We start from the raw sequence: 13,077 nt of genomic DNA, 5'->3' as shown, positions 1-13,077 counted from the left end.
TAGCATACCAGCGCTGGCGGATCCTGAGGGCCTCTGGCGCCGGACCAAAACGCATGGCGAGGCTGCATTTAGCCATTTTGGTCCTCAACTCTGGAATAGCCTGCCAGAGGATGTCAGGTCCGCAGAGACTGTTGATATTTTTAAGAGGAAGCTCAAGACATACCTTTTTACTTTGGCTTTTAAATAATTGATCTTAGTCTTTTACTACTCTTATCCAGTTTTGTTTTCAATATTAGCTCCTTGGGCATGGCCCGTACCCCGTTTAGGTGGGGCAATTTCATTTAATATTTGGCCTACTATCGTACTGCATTTTAATGTGGGTAACTTGTGATGCTGAGAGTAATTGGTTGTGTAAATCATTCAGCAAATGATTCGAGTGTGCAGGTTTATTGAACATGTTGCCAAACAAGAAAATCCCAGCAATAAAAGAAAATGCATATGGCTGTCACATGGAACGGAACATTCAGCAGGGGTCGGTACTCTGAAAGACAACTTTACAGGTAACATATTACACTCTGATATTGATGATAAGGGTCATTATATATGTCAAGTAATTGACTTTAACAAAATTATTTTGATAATTACCAATGTTTATGGATACAACTCTTCTGCGCATGCGCCGCATATGTGCAGGTCCCGCAAATAGTGCAAACAATAGAGCCATATCTCCACCGAGCCCGAGTTTTACTTTACTACTTTGCTGAAGTTTTAATGCAATTGCTCAATGACGTTACACGTACTGTCCCGATTCTGCAATTTTCATTCGCTTGTAACATGCGCTCTCGAACACTAGTTTGAATGCACTTCCGCTACGTCTCCACTTCAATGAGGACGGTAAAGTGTAAGTGTTAGTGTATTGGGATTGGGCCATAATCTGTTTCGGGCGCCGCCATGTTGGAATGTACCACATTCCTATGACGCTTAAACAAATGGAAAAAGGAATTGTCACGCAAAAATAACACGTTTATTGCACATATGTGTGTTTTTAAACGTTTTGAATTATAATGAATGCGACGTGGTGACAAATGGTGGATGTTAACGCTGTGTAGTTGTCATTCATGTTCCCTTTGTTTACGCGGAGATGGTACAGTTCTAGGCAGTATGGCGCTGCCGTGGTTTTGGTCTTCATGTTGTCGCTCGTTTCTACGCGAGCACATTTCTAGTAGAGCGACCCTTCCTGCATTGCAACAACCAGGCTGGATTGGATCTCGTTTAGGAGGTAAATGCAGCGCGTTTGCTTGGCAACTTGGAGTAATTCGTCTATGAGTTTGTGTACATCTTTTCAGTACTCTAGTGGGTTTTGTGTGCAGAGGTGACCCTGCCTGCACACGTGCATTCTGTTACGTTGCCTTTGCTAAAAATAATTGTATTTACAAAATCTGCAGCCAAAAGGCATCTGCTGTCAGAGGATGTCGTCAAACTTGAAGACTTCCAGCGAAGAAAGCTGGCAGTTGCTCACCTCATCACTGGATCAGATGGTAACGTATAGTGACCATGTCCAATACAATATGAATTATATTACTGAGAAAACACTCTTTAAACACTCTTTTTGAACGACCAGATGAGGCAAATGTACAGGAGTGCACATAACAGGTACGCATGCGCAACAGAAATCACTGTACAGTCATTTGCGTCACGACGCGCATTTGCGTACCTGTACACAGACACAGTAGTGGTGCAGTGCAACGAATCATCTTTGATCCATGATCGATAAGGATCAAGCATTACTGTTTGGGACGGGCACGATCCGCAGATTGGTTGGTGAAAAAAAAACTGTGCGCGTTCACATTAAGGCAATGTCATTAGTCCGCATTCAGCAGAGGAAGTTGAAAACCCTCAACATCACGTAAATCACATTCACGCGAGTGTTTTGCAAACATACTCAACGAACACACCGCCGCCGCAAAGGCTAACTTCAAAATAAAGTTGAACAAATAATACATTGAGTCATTGATGCCAATGCAATAGCTTTAGTTGACTTTGACATTGAAGTTGACCGGCGTGATGACGAAACTTGACTTCAGTTTTCTGCGTTATGGCAGTAACGCTTGACACCAACCCAACGCTGTCCCTTTGCGTTCCCTCGCAAAGGTTGTGAGATAACGCAGTTTTATTCTGCAAGTGAACGCTTTTTGAAATTTTTTTTTAATGTGTTTATGTACTTCCGGGTCATTTTCCGTGTAAACAAAACCTTGCTGTCCTGTGTAAAACACATCTCAATTTTTTTCATTTTTCTTATTTTTACATGAATGGTGTGTCCGCGTTACAGTCATCGCATTAATGTGAAAATTAAAAAAGTTGACAAAATTGGAGATACATGTTTTTCACAGGACAGTGACATTATATTTGTTATATCGGCAGGAAATTTTATCAAGCTGTTTGGCCACAAGCTGCAGAGGAACCGCCTGGTTTTGCAAGACGAGCTCAAGCTGCTGCTTCACTTGTGTCAGTCTGCGGAAGACATGAAGACGGCCCGAGATGCCATTTATAGGTATGGTCCGGTACGGTACATTTAACACTGAATTCCGCAGCACTGCCTGTGAAGTGACACCATCACCTGTTACCAGGTACCATGCAGAAAACAGGAACGTGGCGCACGGGGAGTTCAAGTTTGGCCCAGTCTTCATGAGACTATGCTATGAGTTGGGGCTGGAGAAGATGGCCGCCGCCACACTTACTGATCAGGTGCATATCACCACCGACTTGCGGTGGTTTAAGCGTTCACTACAACAGCCATTGATCTTTTGTCGTCCTGAACAGGATATGCGAGGCTTTTTCGGCGACCCCACCTCCTTCAACATTGCCATTGACATGTTATTCGTAAAGGGCCATCACAAGGGTCAGTCAGTAATTACGCGCGGGCTTTCTGCCCATTTACTCTGGTGTTTGAAAACGACAAATGTGTTGCAGATGCTCTCGAGGTGTTGCGGTCCATGAGGAGCCAAGGTGTGCCTTTCAACAAAGACACACTGACGTTGGCATCTGCCGTCTGCTACAAACTGGTAACTGAAAACGCATTCTTGTTTATGTTGCGTTTTTAAAAAAAAAAAAAAAAAACAAACGAAAAAAAACCCTTCAGTCACAGGCTAGCCAGTCAGAGGAAAATGTTTTCCGCGTGTAGCTAATGTTGCTAGGCCGTGCGTTTGTGACCGTAGCCCGACTTTATCCACCTACACACTAGATGACACAATAACCATCAATGCGAAAAAATTGGTTGATTGATTTGATTGGGTCCTTCCCGTTGATTCGCTGAATGAAGGTTTAGCACTTCCTTCACCTTTGTGGCCATCGACGGACTCGTTCGTCTTTGCTTTTTGAGGCTGTATAAATACTCAATCGTGTAAAATTGCACATTGTGAAGGCCACATTTACGCTAATATCGATGAAAATATATATCGCCCGCCCCTAGATGAGCGCCTCCCTCAAATACACACTGCCCACAGTGAAATGAAAGCGTTAACCACTGTGCACAACGGTAAAGGTCAGCTTTACAGATGGCACGTCTAAAAAAAAAAGTGCGGCTTTGACAAGTGGTGAGAAAGGAGGTACACTGTTTTTTAAAAAATATTTTTATGACAATTAATGACGCTAGGAGCCACTATTTGAGGATTTGCTTTGGTGTTTATGATTTTTATGAGCTTTCACAGTGAACTCGTGTGCTGTTCTGTTTTTTTTTTGTCTTTAATTTGGGGCGTCAGAACACAACAGAGTCACACGCAATCTGCACGTCGCTCATCGAGGAGGTTCAGGCCAAAGGCCATTTTGTCCCCAGGCACGCTTATTGCTTTGCTGTCGCATTAGCACTCAAACAGGTGAGTCTGTATTGGCGCTTAAAAATGTGTATCATAGAGCAGTGTTTTTCAAACTTTTTGGGGTCAAAGCACATTTATTTCATTGAAAAAAACACCAGCTGAAATTGGGGGAAAAAAAATCTTATTTTAACAATATACATGTTACATTGTTTATATAAGCATTTTTTAACATTGAAGAATGACCTTATATTATAACGTCTTGTATAGGAATTAAATGCACATATTAATGTTTCATATTGATACTTACTTAGTGTGAAACATCGGCCCATCCTCACGCTGTTGGTGAAAATCCACGACGTAGAGAGACCATATAAGTGGTATTTATAGTTTGACCCCTCCCACAAGCTTTAAACCAGGGGTGTCCAGCTTTTTCTTCCTAGGGTCGCATACAGAACAGTTGTAATTATAAACCTTCAAACAACTACTTCCATATTTTTTCAAGAATATGTTCTTTGCAGGCTCACGAGTTGAAACGCGGCATTCTGATGAATATTGCATTTGTGCAATGTGAGTTAAGCAGCAAAATCCAGCCGTTTTTTTTAGCCATCTCAGAGAGCAGGCATTTTGTCACTTCTGTCAATTAAAAATGACATCACATCAATGACACAATGACATCAGTTGCACAGGGCTCAGGTAACGGCCAATCACGGCTCACCTGTTTCCTGAAGCTGAGCCATGATTGGTCCTTATCTGAGCCCTGAGCAACTGTGATGTCATTTTCAGTCGACAGAAGTGACAAAATGGCCGCCCCCTGAGATGGACAAATACGGGTGGATTTTGCTGCTTGACTCAAATTCCACAAACGCAATATTGATGGGTTGACTTCCTCTTTAACACACACGGAGGAGCAACGCATACAAACAGAACATACAGCACTGGCGAGTCTATATTTTGTCCCTGTGGGAACAATGAATATTACTACAGATTAGTTGGGGTCCTTCTCTGCCTCTTCATGTTGTTCATTGACATGGGACTTCTCTTCCAGCAGAGCTCAGTGCTGCCAAACATATTGTGGCGCAATGTGGTACTACACTCAAGCGCGCAATCCAAAAGTTAGAGACTTGCTTGTTATCTTGTATAAACCCCACAAAAGATCGCTCCAAGCGATGAACTACAATCGAGCGGAGTTCCGATGTAACACACATAAAACAACTGCTCAACTGTTTTTCCTCAGAATGACGTCGAAAAGGCACAACTGTTGTTTGCACAAATCATGAGCACAGACTGCCGACTGTGCCAAAACTTAAAGGTGAGTCTGCGTCAAAGTAAGAACGTAGAAAGTGGAAGTTATTCTACATTTAAAACTTTTTTTTTTTCCCCTCCCCCTCTCATCACATGAATTAGGTTTTGTTATTGACGATGTCCGGAGCGACAGAAGGGGCCATCATGGTCCTTTTATCTGCAGTCAAACTGTCGAAAAGCCCGTCCTTTGTCAGGAAGCCGGAATTTTCTCAAGAGGTGGTGAGTGGAGGAGCAGCTAGTCACACATTTGATACCCTGCGAGAAGAGCGTCCTGGACATTTCCTTCATTCCCTCCCAGCTGGATCAGCTGCGTCTGCACATTGAGGGCGAGGCGCAAGCGGCTGAAGCGGAGCAGGTCGTTTCCCGGCTGGAGCGCGCCGGTCAGGTGAGGCGGCAGACCCTTGACGACATGCTGTGCCACACGCCCGCACCCAGGAGGAAAGTGGCCCCCATCATGGAGGAGAGGCGGACCAGCAGGAGGACACTAAAGCCGCTTCACTCAACGCTGCTGTCCGAGTGACGTGCTCGGCTTACTATTGCGCGTGAATCATCATGGTGTGTTGTAGATTTAAAAAGATATTTCATAGTAAAAAGAAATGTATTCGGCTCCAGCACCTTTTACTGTGTCTGACTGACGAATCCACTCACTTGGATGCGGGTGCACTAAACAACTTTGGAATTAGATTGGAAGGTTAGAAGTTGGGTCCCCGCTGACTACAGACAGCTATCCCTCACAGCGAGCCGGCAGCAGGCTGATTCTATGAGCAGAGGTAAAAGTGGAGATGGAGCGGAGTCGAGAAACATAACATGAGAAAAAACTTCATCTATTTTATATTTGAGGGGGCAAGCAAGACAGTAAGAAGCGGAGCGGAGGAGAGAGGCACGAGATAACAATATGTGAAATATATTTGGGGGAGTTTTTGGGGCACAACATTCATTTGAGGGGGCCAGGCCCCCTCTTTCCCCTGCCTAGACCCAGCCCTGGCTCATTAGCAAGGCAAACATCCCGTCCACCTACAGTGAAGAGACTGTTTGATTGGTTGAAATGAGCTGTCACGAAATAATGTAAATAATTCATTTGGAATATTCTTTTACTTAACAAATGGAATGCCCACATTTCATCTTATCTTCAGTACAATTGTTTAAAAAAAATCTGCTGATTGTGAAAACGTAAAAGATACTGGCGATGTCTTCCCACAATGCAGCGCGGTTGCGGCAAACCGGAATAAGGAAACCGAAGCTTCCGCTGAAACAAGGTAGTTCCATGTTGGTGTATTTAATTTTACATTTGCAATATTGTAATTATTGTTGTCCGAATTAAATCGTTGCATAATTTATATTTTCCCAAGCGGAAGTCGGGGGGGTGACATCTATGTTTTGGTCGGCGCTTGTTAGCATTAGCTGCTAGCCAGAAGCTTTTGACTAACACCGGACCAGAACAATAACAGGCTCCATTTCGGTTTTACGGTACGGCTGGCGACGGCGCGCGGAGCCGCTGTAACGTCACCGGCAAGTCAGTCATAGAAGTTGAGATTTGCGGTAACTTTCGATCGAAATGATGAGTTCCGAGGAGACCGCAGCGTCCAGTAAAGTCTCCCCTCCGGAGGACGATGGCATGACGTGGTGGTACCGGTGGCTTTGCAAAATAGCCGGTGTGCTGGGAGGAATATGTAAGTTGATGACTTTCTTGATTTATTCAAGTTATATGTATGTGTGTGTATGTGTATGTATATATATATATCTATATCTATCTATCTATATAGATAGATATCTATCTATCTATATAGATATATATCTATCTATATAGATATATATCTATCTATATAGATAGATATATATATATGAGATTTCTCACGGGTGTTTGGAAGAATATTTGGGGGCTTTCAAAATAATCCTTTTTTTCCCTTGTGCATTTGAATTAGGGCTGCACGTTATATCGAAAATATATCGCTATTGCGATATCGGCCCATGCAAAATGCGTATTGCAAAGACATGCAATAAGTTTCTCATGGAATTGTATGGTTTTATCTGAATTTGACCAGTCAGATGCAAATTTCATTGCGCTTGGCCACCCAATAGTTGTACATTAGGGGAATTAGAATTGATGAGAAAAGAACACATTGAGCTTGCTTATTTTGCCGCATGAAAAATGTATTACTTTCATTAGATAAGAAAAATGTTATTTCCTTCCGTACATTTTACATATCGCAATAATATTGATATCGCTGTAGTCAACATCCATATCGTATGTTTTTCCAATATCGTGCCGGCCCGGTCCCTCTCCCCTGCGAATAATTTACTGAGTGGGTGAAGTGTAACTCCTCAAAAAGCTTGGCCGTTGCCCTTATATCTCCCACCTTGCAGTAGCCTGTCCTGCCTGCTGTTTGGGCACTGCCTGTATGCGCAGAGAGCCTGGTTGTCGTCAAATATAAAAGCACCGTCAGCAACACTTGACACCGGAAACTAAAACGTGCCTGTGTCACACAAACCACAACTGCATATTCCATGAGCTTTGTATTATTAAGCAGGACGGAAATATGTGCATTAAGTGTCAGTCAACGTGTCAGTTCATGTGTTTTTATTGGCATTATCGTACCTTTTTTTGTATTATACATTCTGTGCTCTCTGCAGCGTGTGCCATCGCAGGAGTATGGAACTGTGTCACTGTGAACCCTTTAAACATCGCTGCAGGAGTGTGGATGGTGTAAGTCACTGACTTAGCACGCATTTTCTATTGAGGAAGTATCTAGGCTCTTTAACCCGTTGGATTTTCGATGCCATTTGTTTAGAAGCATTTCGGCTGTGTTGAAAGAACTGAGATCAAATTTGCCCAAGAATATTTTGTAGATTTGACACATCTGTTCCGTATAAGCCGAAACATTTATTCCTAGCAACAAAAAAATATGAAATTGAAACTGCCATCTGTCATCTCACGGTTTTGTTAATATAACTTAATGGTACCTTTTTTTAAATATTTCAATTTGAAGCACCAGCTTCTAATGTTTAGATTTGTCCACGGGATGGTGCTCCTTTTCCTCCCATTGTTTGGCTTCAACTTTTAAATCCACACACACTTAAAGTTAAATACTGTAGATGTACAGTATAACTTGAAGATGGTGACCCCAAGTGGACAAAATTTCTAAGGTCACCTCACGTGCTGATTTTGTGATTTATTAATGCAAAATCCATTTTTGGCTGATTAATGAGTGTAGTAATAGATTCTAAAAAAAACATTAGGGAGCGCCAGCCCTCCAGTCAAGCCACAAATTGACGTTGATGTTGATGTGCCGCTGCGTCCAGGTTGAACGCCTTTGTGTTGTTCCTGTGCGAGGTTCCCTTCTGCTGCCAGTTCATCGAGTTCGCCAACGCCGTAGCGGCCCGCGCCGACCGCTTCCGACCCTGGCAGAAATCCTTCTTCTACTGCGGGTGAGGCATTGTCCCTCGCCGCGTTAATTATGTTAAAAACACGGAAGGGATTCCCAGAGTTTCAATTGATTTCAGTCAGGAATATTGTTTTAATATATTAGAGCTTGGTCACACTAGGGGTTCAAGTTGCAAGTCAAGGTCCGACTCGGTTGTGTATGGTGGGCAAACGATGACCTTATCGACTGACTTGTGTTGGGCTCAGGATGGCGCTTTTCCCCATCTTCCTGAGTTTCTCCTTCACCACGCTGTTCGGCAACGCCATCGCCTTCGCAACCGGCGTCCTGTACGGCCTGGCCTCTTTAGGCAAAAAGTAAGAGCACTCTAAAAGCAGCACTTTTTCACTTTCACAACAACAACAACAACAAAAATAAATAAATAATAATTCTACCTGTCTCTCTGTCTTTCACACACCCACTAACAAGCAGTAGACTCTCATTTTAAATACACTTATTTTCATTTTCTTAATCAAATACCCTGACACGAGTTTATATTTAATATGAAGTGCTTTTGTTTTATCATTCAAGGTTCATTTATTTGTTTCGTTTTTTTGGACGCTGCAACATTGGCTACACTTACACGAATCTAACAAGAGGAGCAGCATTGCAAATTGTTCTTCTCGGAAAGATGATAATGCGTAACAGTATGTTTGGAAATGTGTTTATCATCATATCGAGAGCTTTTGCTAATATTTATGCCTCCCTGTTTTGGCAAATCTTTAAGAACGGCTGTCAGTGTAAGATGCAGTAGTTCCACACCACTGTATTAACTGCACCCATTTATTCTGCAATAACACATTTATAATGCGATTCATATTCTTTTAGTCAATGCAAAATTTGGAATTATATTAATTTTGTATGAGCAAGCTCCTTACACGTCTTAATTGCTCTTAAACAACACTACTTAACCAAAAGTAAACATAGCGAGAATTGTTAATTTTTAAAAAAATTTTTTAGAATATTAGTCATTACAAAAATGTTTCAAGAGAGTAATGAAGGAAAGCTGCTTCCGATGCAGCTGCATCATCAGTAGTTAAATGAGGTAACGGTGCGAAGCGTTCGGTGGCGGTACCGAAGGTAGAAAAGCGCTAGACAAGTGACAGCCCATTTACCATTCCGAATCATTCACTCATTCCTGAGTCACTGTATGCTGACTTTTTGTGTGTGGACTTTTTCATGAACTATAGACTAGGTTCACACCACAGGTCTTAATGCTCAATTCGGATTTTCTGAAAAAAATCCTTTTTTTTTTTTTTTTTTTTTTTTTTGGTCTTAGCGTTCATATTACATGATAAATGCGACCTCGGTCTTGTCTGCTGTTTGAATTCATGCGTCGCCAAAGTGGCCCGCGTGAGCAGAAGAAGAGACGACGTCACTCCCGACGTTGTGTTTGCGGAAGTAAATGTGGTCCGGCGTGTCGGGGCGTTTTTACAGTCAAGCGATTAGGTAGGAGGTAGAAATGAATACAGTATTTGGAGGAAATGATGAGGCGAGGCTTTAATCTCTCATTTCATGGAGACTCGCATCACTAACGACGACGTCATGTCATAATTGTGCGTAAAAAAGGAATCGATCTGAACCATGGCTGAATTAACTACCATCGCCATAAATGTCCATTTTATGCTTCATGTTTCAAGCGGGATGAAATTAAAGTAAAATATAAAGTCAATAGTGTCACTCACAACATTGTCGGAATATATATAGTATATGTTGGAATAAAAACAAAACCTCATGTGGGAATATGCGAGCTGGCGGCTCAGACCGCGGTCGCATTGTAAAAAATCGGATACGTATCCGATCTAGGACCACATATGAAAGCGACCCAGGTCGGATTTGAAAAAAATGGGAATTGAGCCGTTTTGACTGTCATGAAAAAAATCCGATACAGGTCAACACATGGGCAAAAAAAATCCGATCTGGGTCTCATTTGTCTGCGGTGTCAACCTAGCCATTGAATCCGCTATAGAAAAAGGAGCATAAAAAAAAGTTAAATACAACGGATCCGTTCCGAGGCAGTCATGCTTTCACTGGCCGTGTTCAGAATCATTGTCTCATTCCATACGTCCGAACATCCTTACGGCCGCCATTTTAAGCGTCGCTAAACAAACTCCTCCCCGTTCCCCCCGCGCTACGCTAACGCCCTAACGGCCGCTCGCCTCTCAGGGGGGATGCAGTGACGTACGCCCGGCTGCAGCATCACAAGCAGGCCGACGAGGAGAGGATGACCGGCGCCGCGGAGTGAGACCCGTCGTCTTGGTCCCACCCTCGTAGCTCCTCGCTGGCGACGCTCTCGAGAGCTCCTGCTTGTATTTATTTATTTATTTATGCATTCATGTAGCGGACTTGCAACATCTATTTGAGTTGTGTCAACCTGTACATTTTGTAATTGTTACTCTCATGGTTTGCGTTCTGGCTGCTCGCTTGTTGCGTGTGAAGCCTTGAAGTCAAAAGTAGGGCGTCCATTTTGTGATTGCTCCCGTTCAGGACCTTTACCGTCGTAGCGATTGTATCATGTGCTTACACGACGAAAGATTTATTTTTGGTGTATTGCACCTTTTAAGTCTCTGCCTCTGCCTTTCCTGATCCACAACTTGGAATGTATTTTTTTAACTTCAAAAATTGTGTATAACTGTGTTGTTGTTTTTTGTTTTTTTTTTTGCTTTATTGATGTTATCTAGCACAACTTTTGCTCGCTTGCAGTTTTAGCCGAACGACAAATGAGTTGTGATTGACCCTATTTCCTCTTATAGTGGCCAAGTGCTGTTTATTGAGTCAACTGTTGAGAGTACCCGGCGTCTATTTCGGGGTAAGCCGTTAATTCTTCTCTTTAGGTCAGTGTAGAAAAGTTAACATTTTTTGTCCATTATCCTATTGAATTAGCAGATATACATTTATTGTAAACAATAAGGTGCATTGGAGCTGCAGATGTGATGTTTTTTGTTCATTTGCGGTCGTCAACCTCACGTTCTACTGAAGTATCTGTGACTTTGAGCGTGTATGGCTTTAAAAATGTGGGGCCTGGCCTGGTGAGTGACGTGGGTGTCGGCGAATGAGAGTGTAGAGTTAGCTCGCTGGTTTGGATGTTAACTCAAAGTTACTCGCGAAACGGCCAGTTAGCAAATTGAGTGAGTCGTTCGGTGTGAGTCGCGGCCATCGGAAGCATGTGGTAACCCATTAAATACTCATTTGGGTGGGCTAGGTGTTTGTTTCAGGTGTGACCTTTAATAATTCAAGAGGACAACGCGGTCTTAAAAAGGGATGCCACTATTTGAGGAAATACAAGCTGCTACTGAACTCTTTCTCCATTCAATTAAAAAAAAAAGGAATAATTGATCAATTGACGTGTATTAGGGTGTGTGCATTTGTGATGTACTATTTTGTATCTTTGTTTGTGGTTGTCCCTAATATTTAGGAAAGTTTGGCAGCAAATGTTTACATCGTAACAGCAGTTTTGTCAGCTAACGTCTCCTTCGGCTCTCAGGTACGCGGGCGCTCATTGGTAAGCCATGTTAACTACAGCTGCAACAAGATCACATGACACCTGCTTTTTGTCCTTGTTTTGAAATCTGGCCTTTTATGGACATTGTGTGCTTTGACACGAATCATCTTATTGACCAATTAAACAAACGTGCGAACGACGCGACTCCCGTGGGTCTTTTATTACACTAGCAACATTAGTAGCGTGCACTGCACATCAGCCTCCGATTAGTTTGGCCTTGTCACTTCGCTCTGTGATATTGTGCTCAAGGAAGACTGCTTTTACTTGAAAATAAAATGACTCCAATCAAAATAAAACTTAATACTCCAAATAATGTGAATAAGCATTAGTATTCAGTGAAAAGCGACTCAAGTACTGCGTTAACTACTGAGTTGAGGTAAAAGTACTTCAAAGTACTTTGACGAGTGTTATTTAGAATAATGTGACACAAATAGGAACTTCTCTAAATAATTACTTGAGGAATAGTAACCAAGTATTAAGTTGTAAAAACCACTGAAATATTAATGAGCAGAGGTGGTTAGAGAAAGCCAGAAATGGTACTCAAGTCGCACTTGGGAGTGTTTCGGAAAGCACTAAACACCCATCTACTTATTATTGTGAATGCATTGTGAATATGTACGAATTTTTACATCCATGTTACATTTTCATAATCACTATTTGCCCCCCTTCGATGCTGTAAGGTCAAAGTATACTCTGTTATAGCCCATTTGTATTTATTTATATTTCTTTTTTTATTCCTTGATCTCATTTGGTCAAGTATTAATTTACTGTATATAGTAAAATACAAAATATCAGTAAAACACACAACATTACTTGTGTATGCTTTAAAATAATGGCTTAATACATTTAGCATTTCTTCACAAATACCATTTAAAATGAAAAAAGTGTTATATGATTGGAATAAAATATTTCATTTCGTGCATTAATGGAGCCATTTTCCACCTTGGTTGGTTAGAAATATATTTATTCCTTCATCTCGTCTTCTTGTTATAAAGACATTGCAAATTAATATAAACATATGTAATAATTGGTTAATTATGGTTCTCTGTCCCTCTCTCTCTCTGTCTATATATATATATATATATATATATATATATATATA

At 41.8% G+C, this 13,077-nt stretch overlaps 2 protein-coding genes across 3 annotated transcripts; both read left to right on the top strand.

The window, feature by feature from the left end:
* The first annotated feature begins 874 nt into the window (after positions 1–874).
* ptcd2 (pentatricopeptide repeat domain 2) lies at positions 875–5,665 on the top strand. The gene is made up of 10 exons (XM_086054061.1): positions 875–1,219; positions 1,386–1,478; positions 2,362–2,491; positions 2,568–2,685; positions 2,761–2,839; positions 2,911–3,002; positions 3,699–3,812; positions 4,987–5,061; positions 5,157–5,273; positions 5,353–5,665. The coding sequence occupies exons 1-10, from the start codon at positions 1,009–1,011 to the stop codon at positions 5,572–5,574; spliced, it is 1,251 nt and encodes a 416-aa protein (XP_085910187.1). The 5' UTR covers positions 875–1,008; the 3' UTR covers positions 5,575–5,665.
* A 145-nt stretch (positions 5,666–5,810) lies between these two features.
* cacfd1 (calcium channel flower domain containing 1) lies at positions 5,811–12,114 on the top strand. Of its 2 annotated transcripts, none has more exons than XM_086054063.1 (5): positions 5,811–6,310; positions 7,686–7,758; positions 8,355–8,480; positions 8,683–8,790; positions 10,640–12,114. In XM_086054063.1, exons 1-5 carry the CDS (start codon positions 6,241–6,243, stop codon positions 10,716–10,718), a joined length of 456 nt encoding a protein of 151 aa, XP_085910189.1. In that variant the 5' UTR covers positions 5,811–6,240; the 3' UTR covers positions 10,719–12,114. The 2 variants fall into 2 exon arrangements, with proteins under 2 accessions (XP_085910189.1, XP_085910188.1); XM_086054062.1 differs by having other exon boundaries at positions 5,811–6,724.
* Positions 12,115–13,077: the final 963 nt, after the last annotated feature.

The sequence above is a fragment of the Filicampus tigris genome, chromosome 15 (genome assembly GCF_054856515.1).
Source record: "Filicampus tigris isolate MCC_2025a chromosome 15, RoL_Ftig_1.0, whole genome shotgun sequence".
NCBI classification, from domain to species: domain Eukaryota; kingdom Metazoa; phylum Chordata; class Actinopteri; order Syngnathiformes; family Syngnathidae; genus Filicampus; species Filicampus tigris.
Note: the sequence above shows the minus strand (reverse complement) of the source record. Positions and strands in the feature narration are given on the sequence as shown.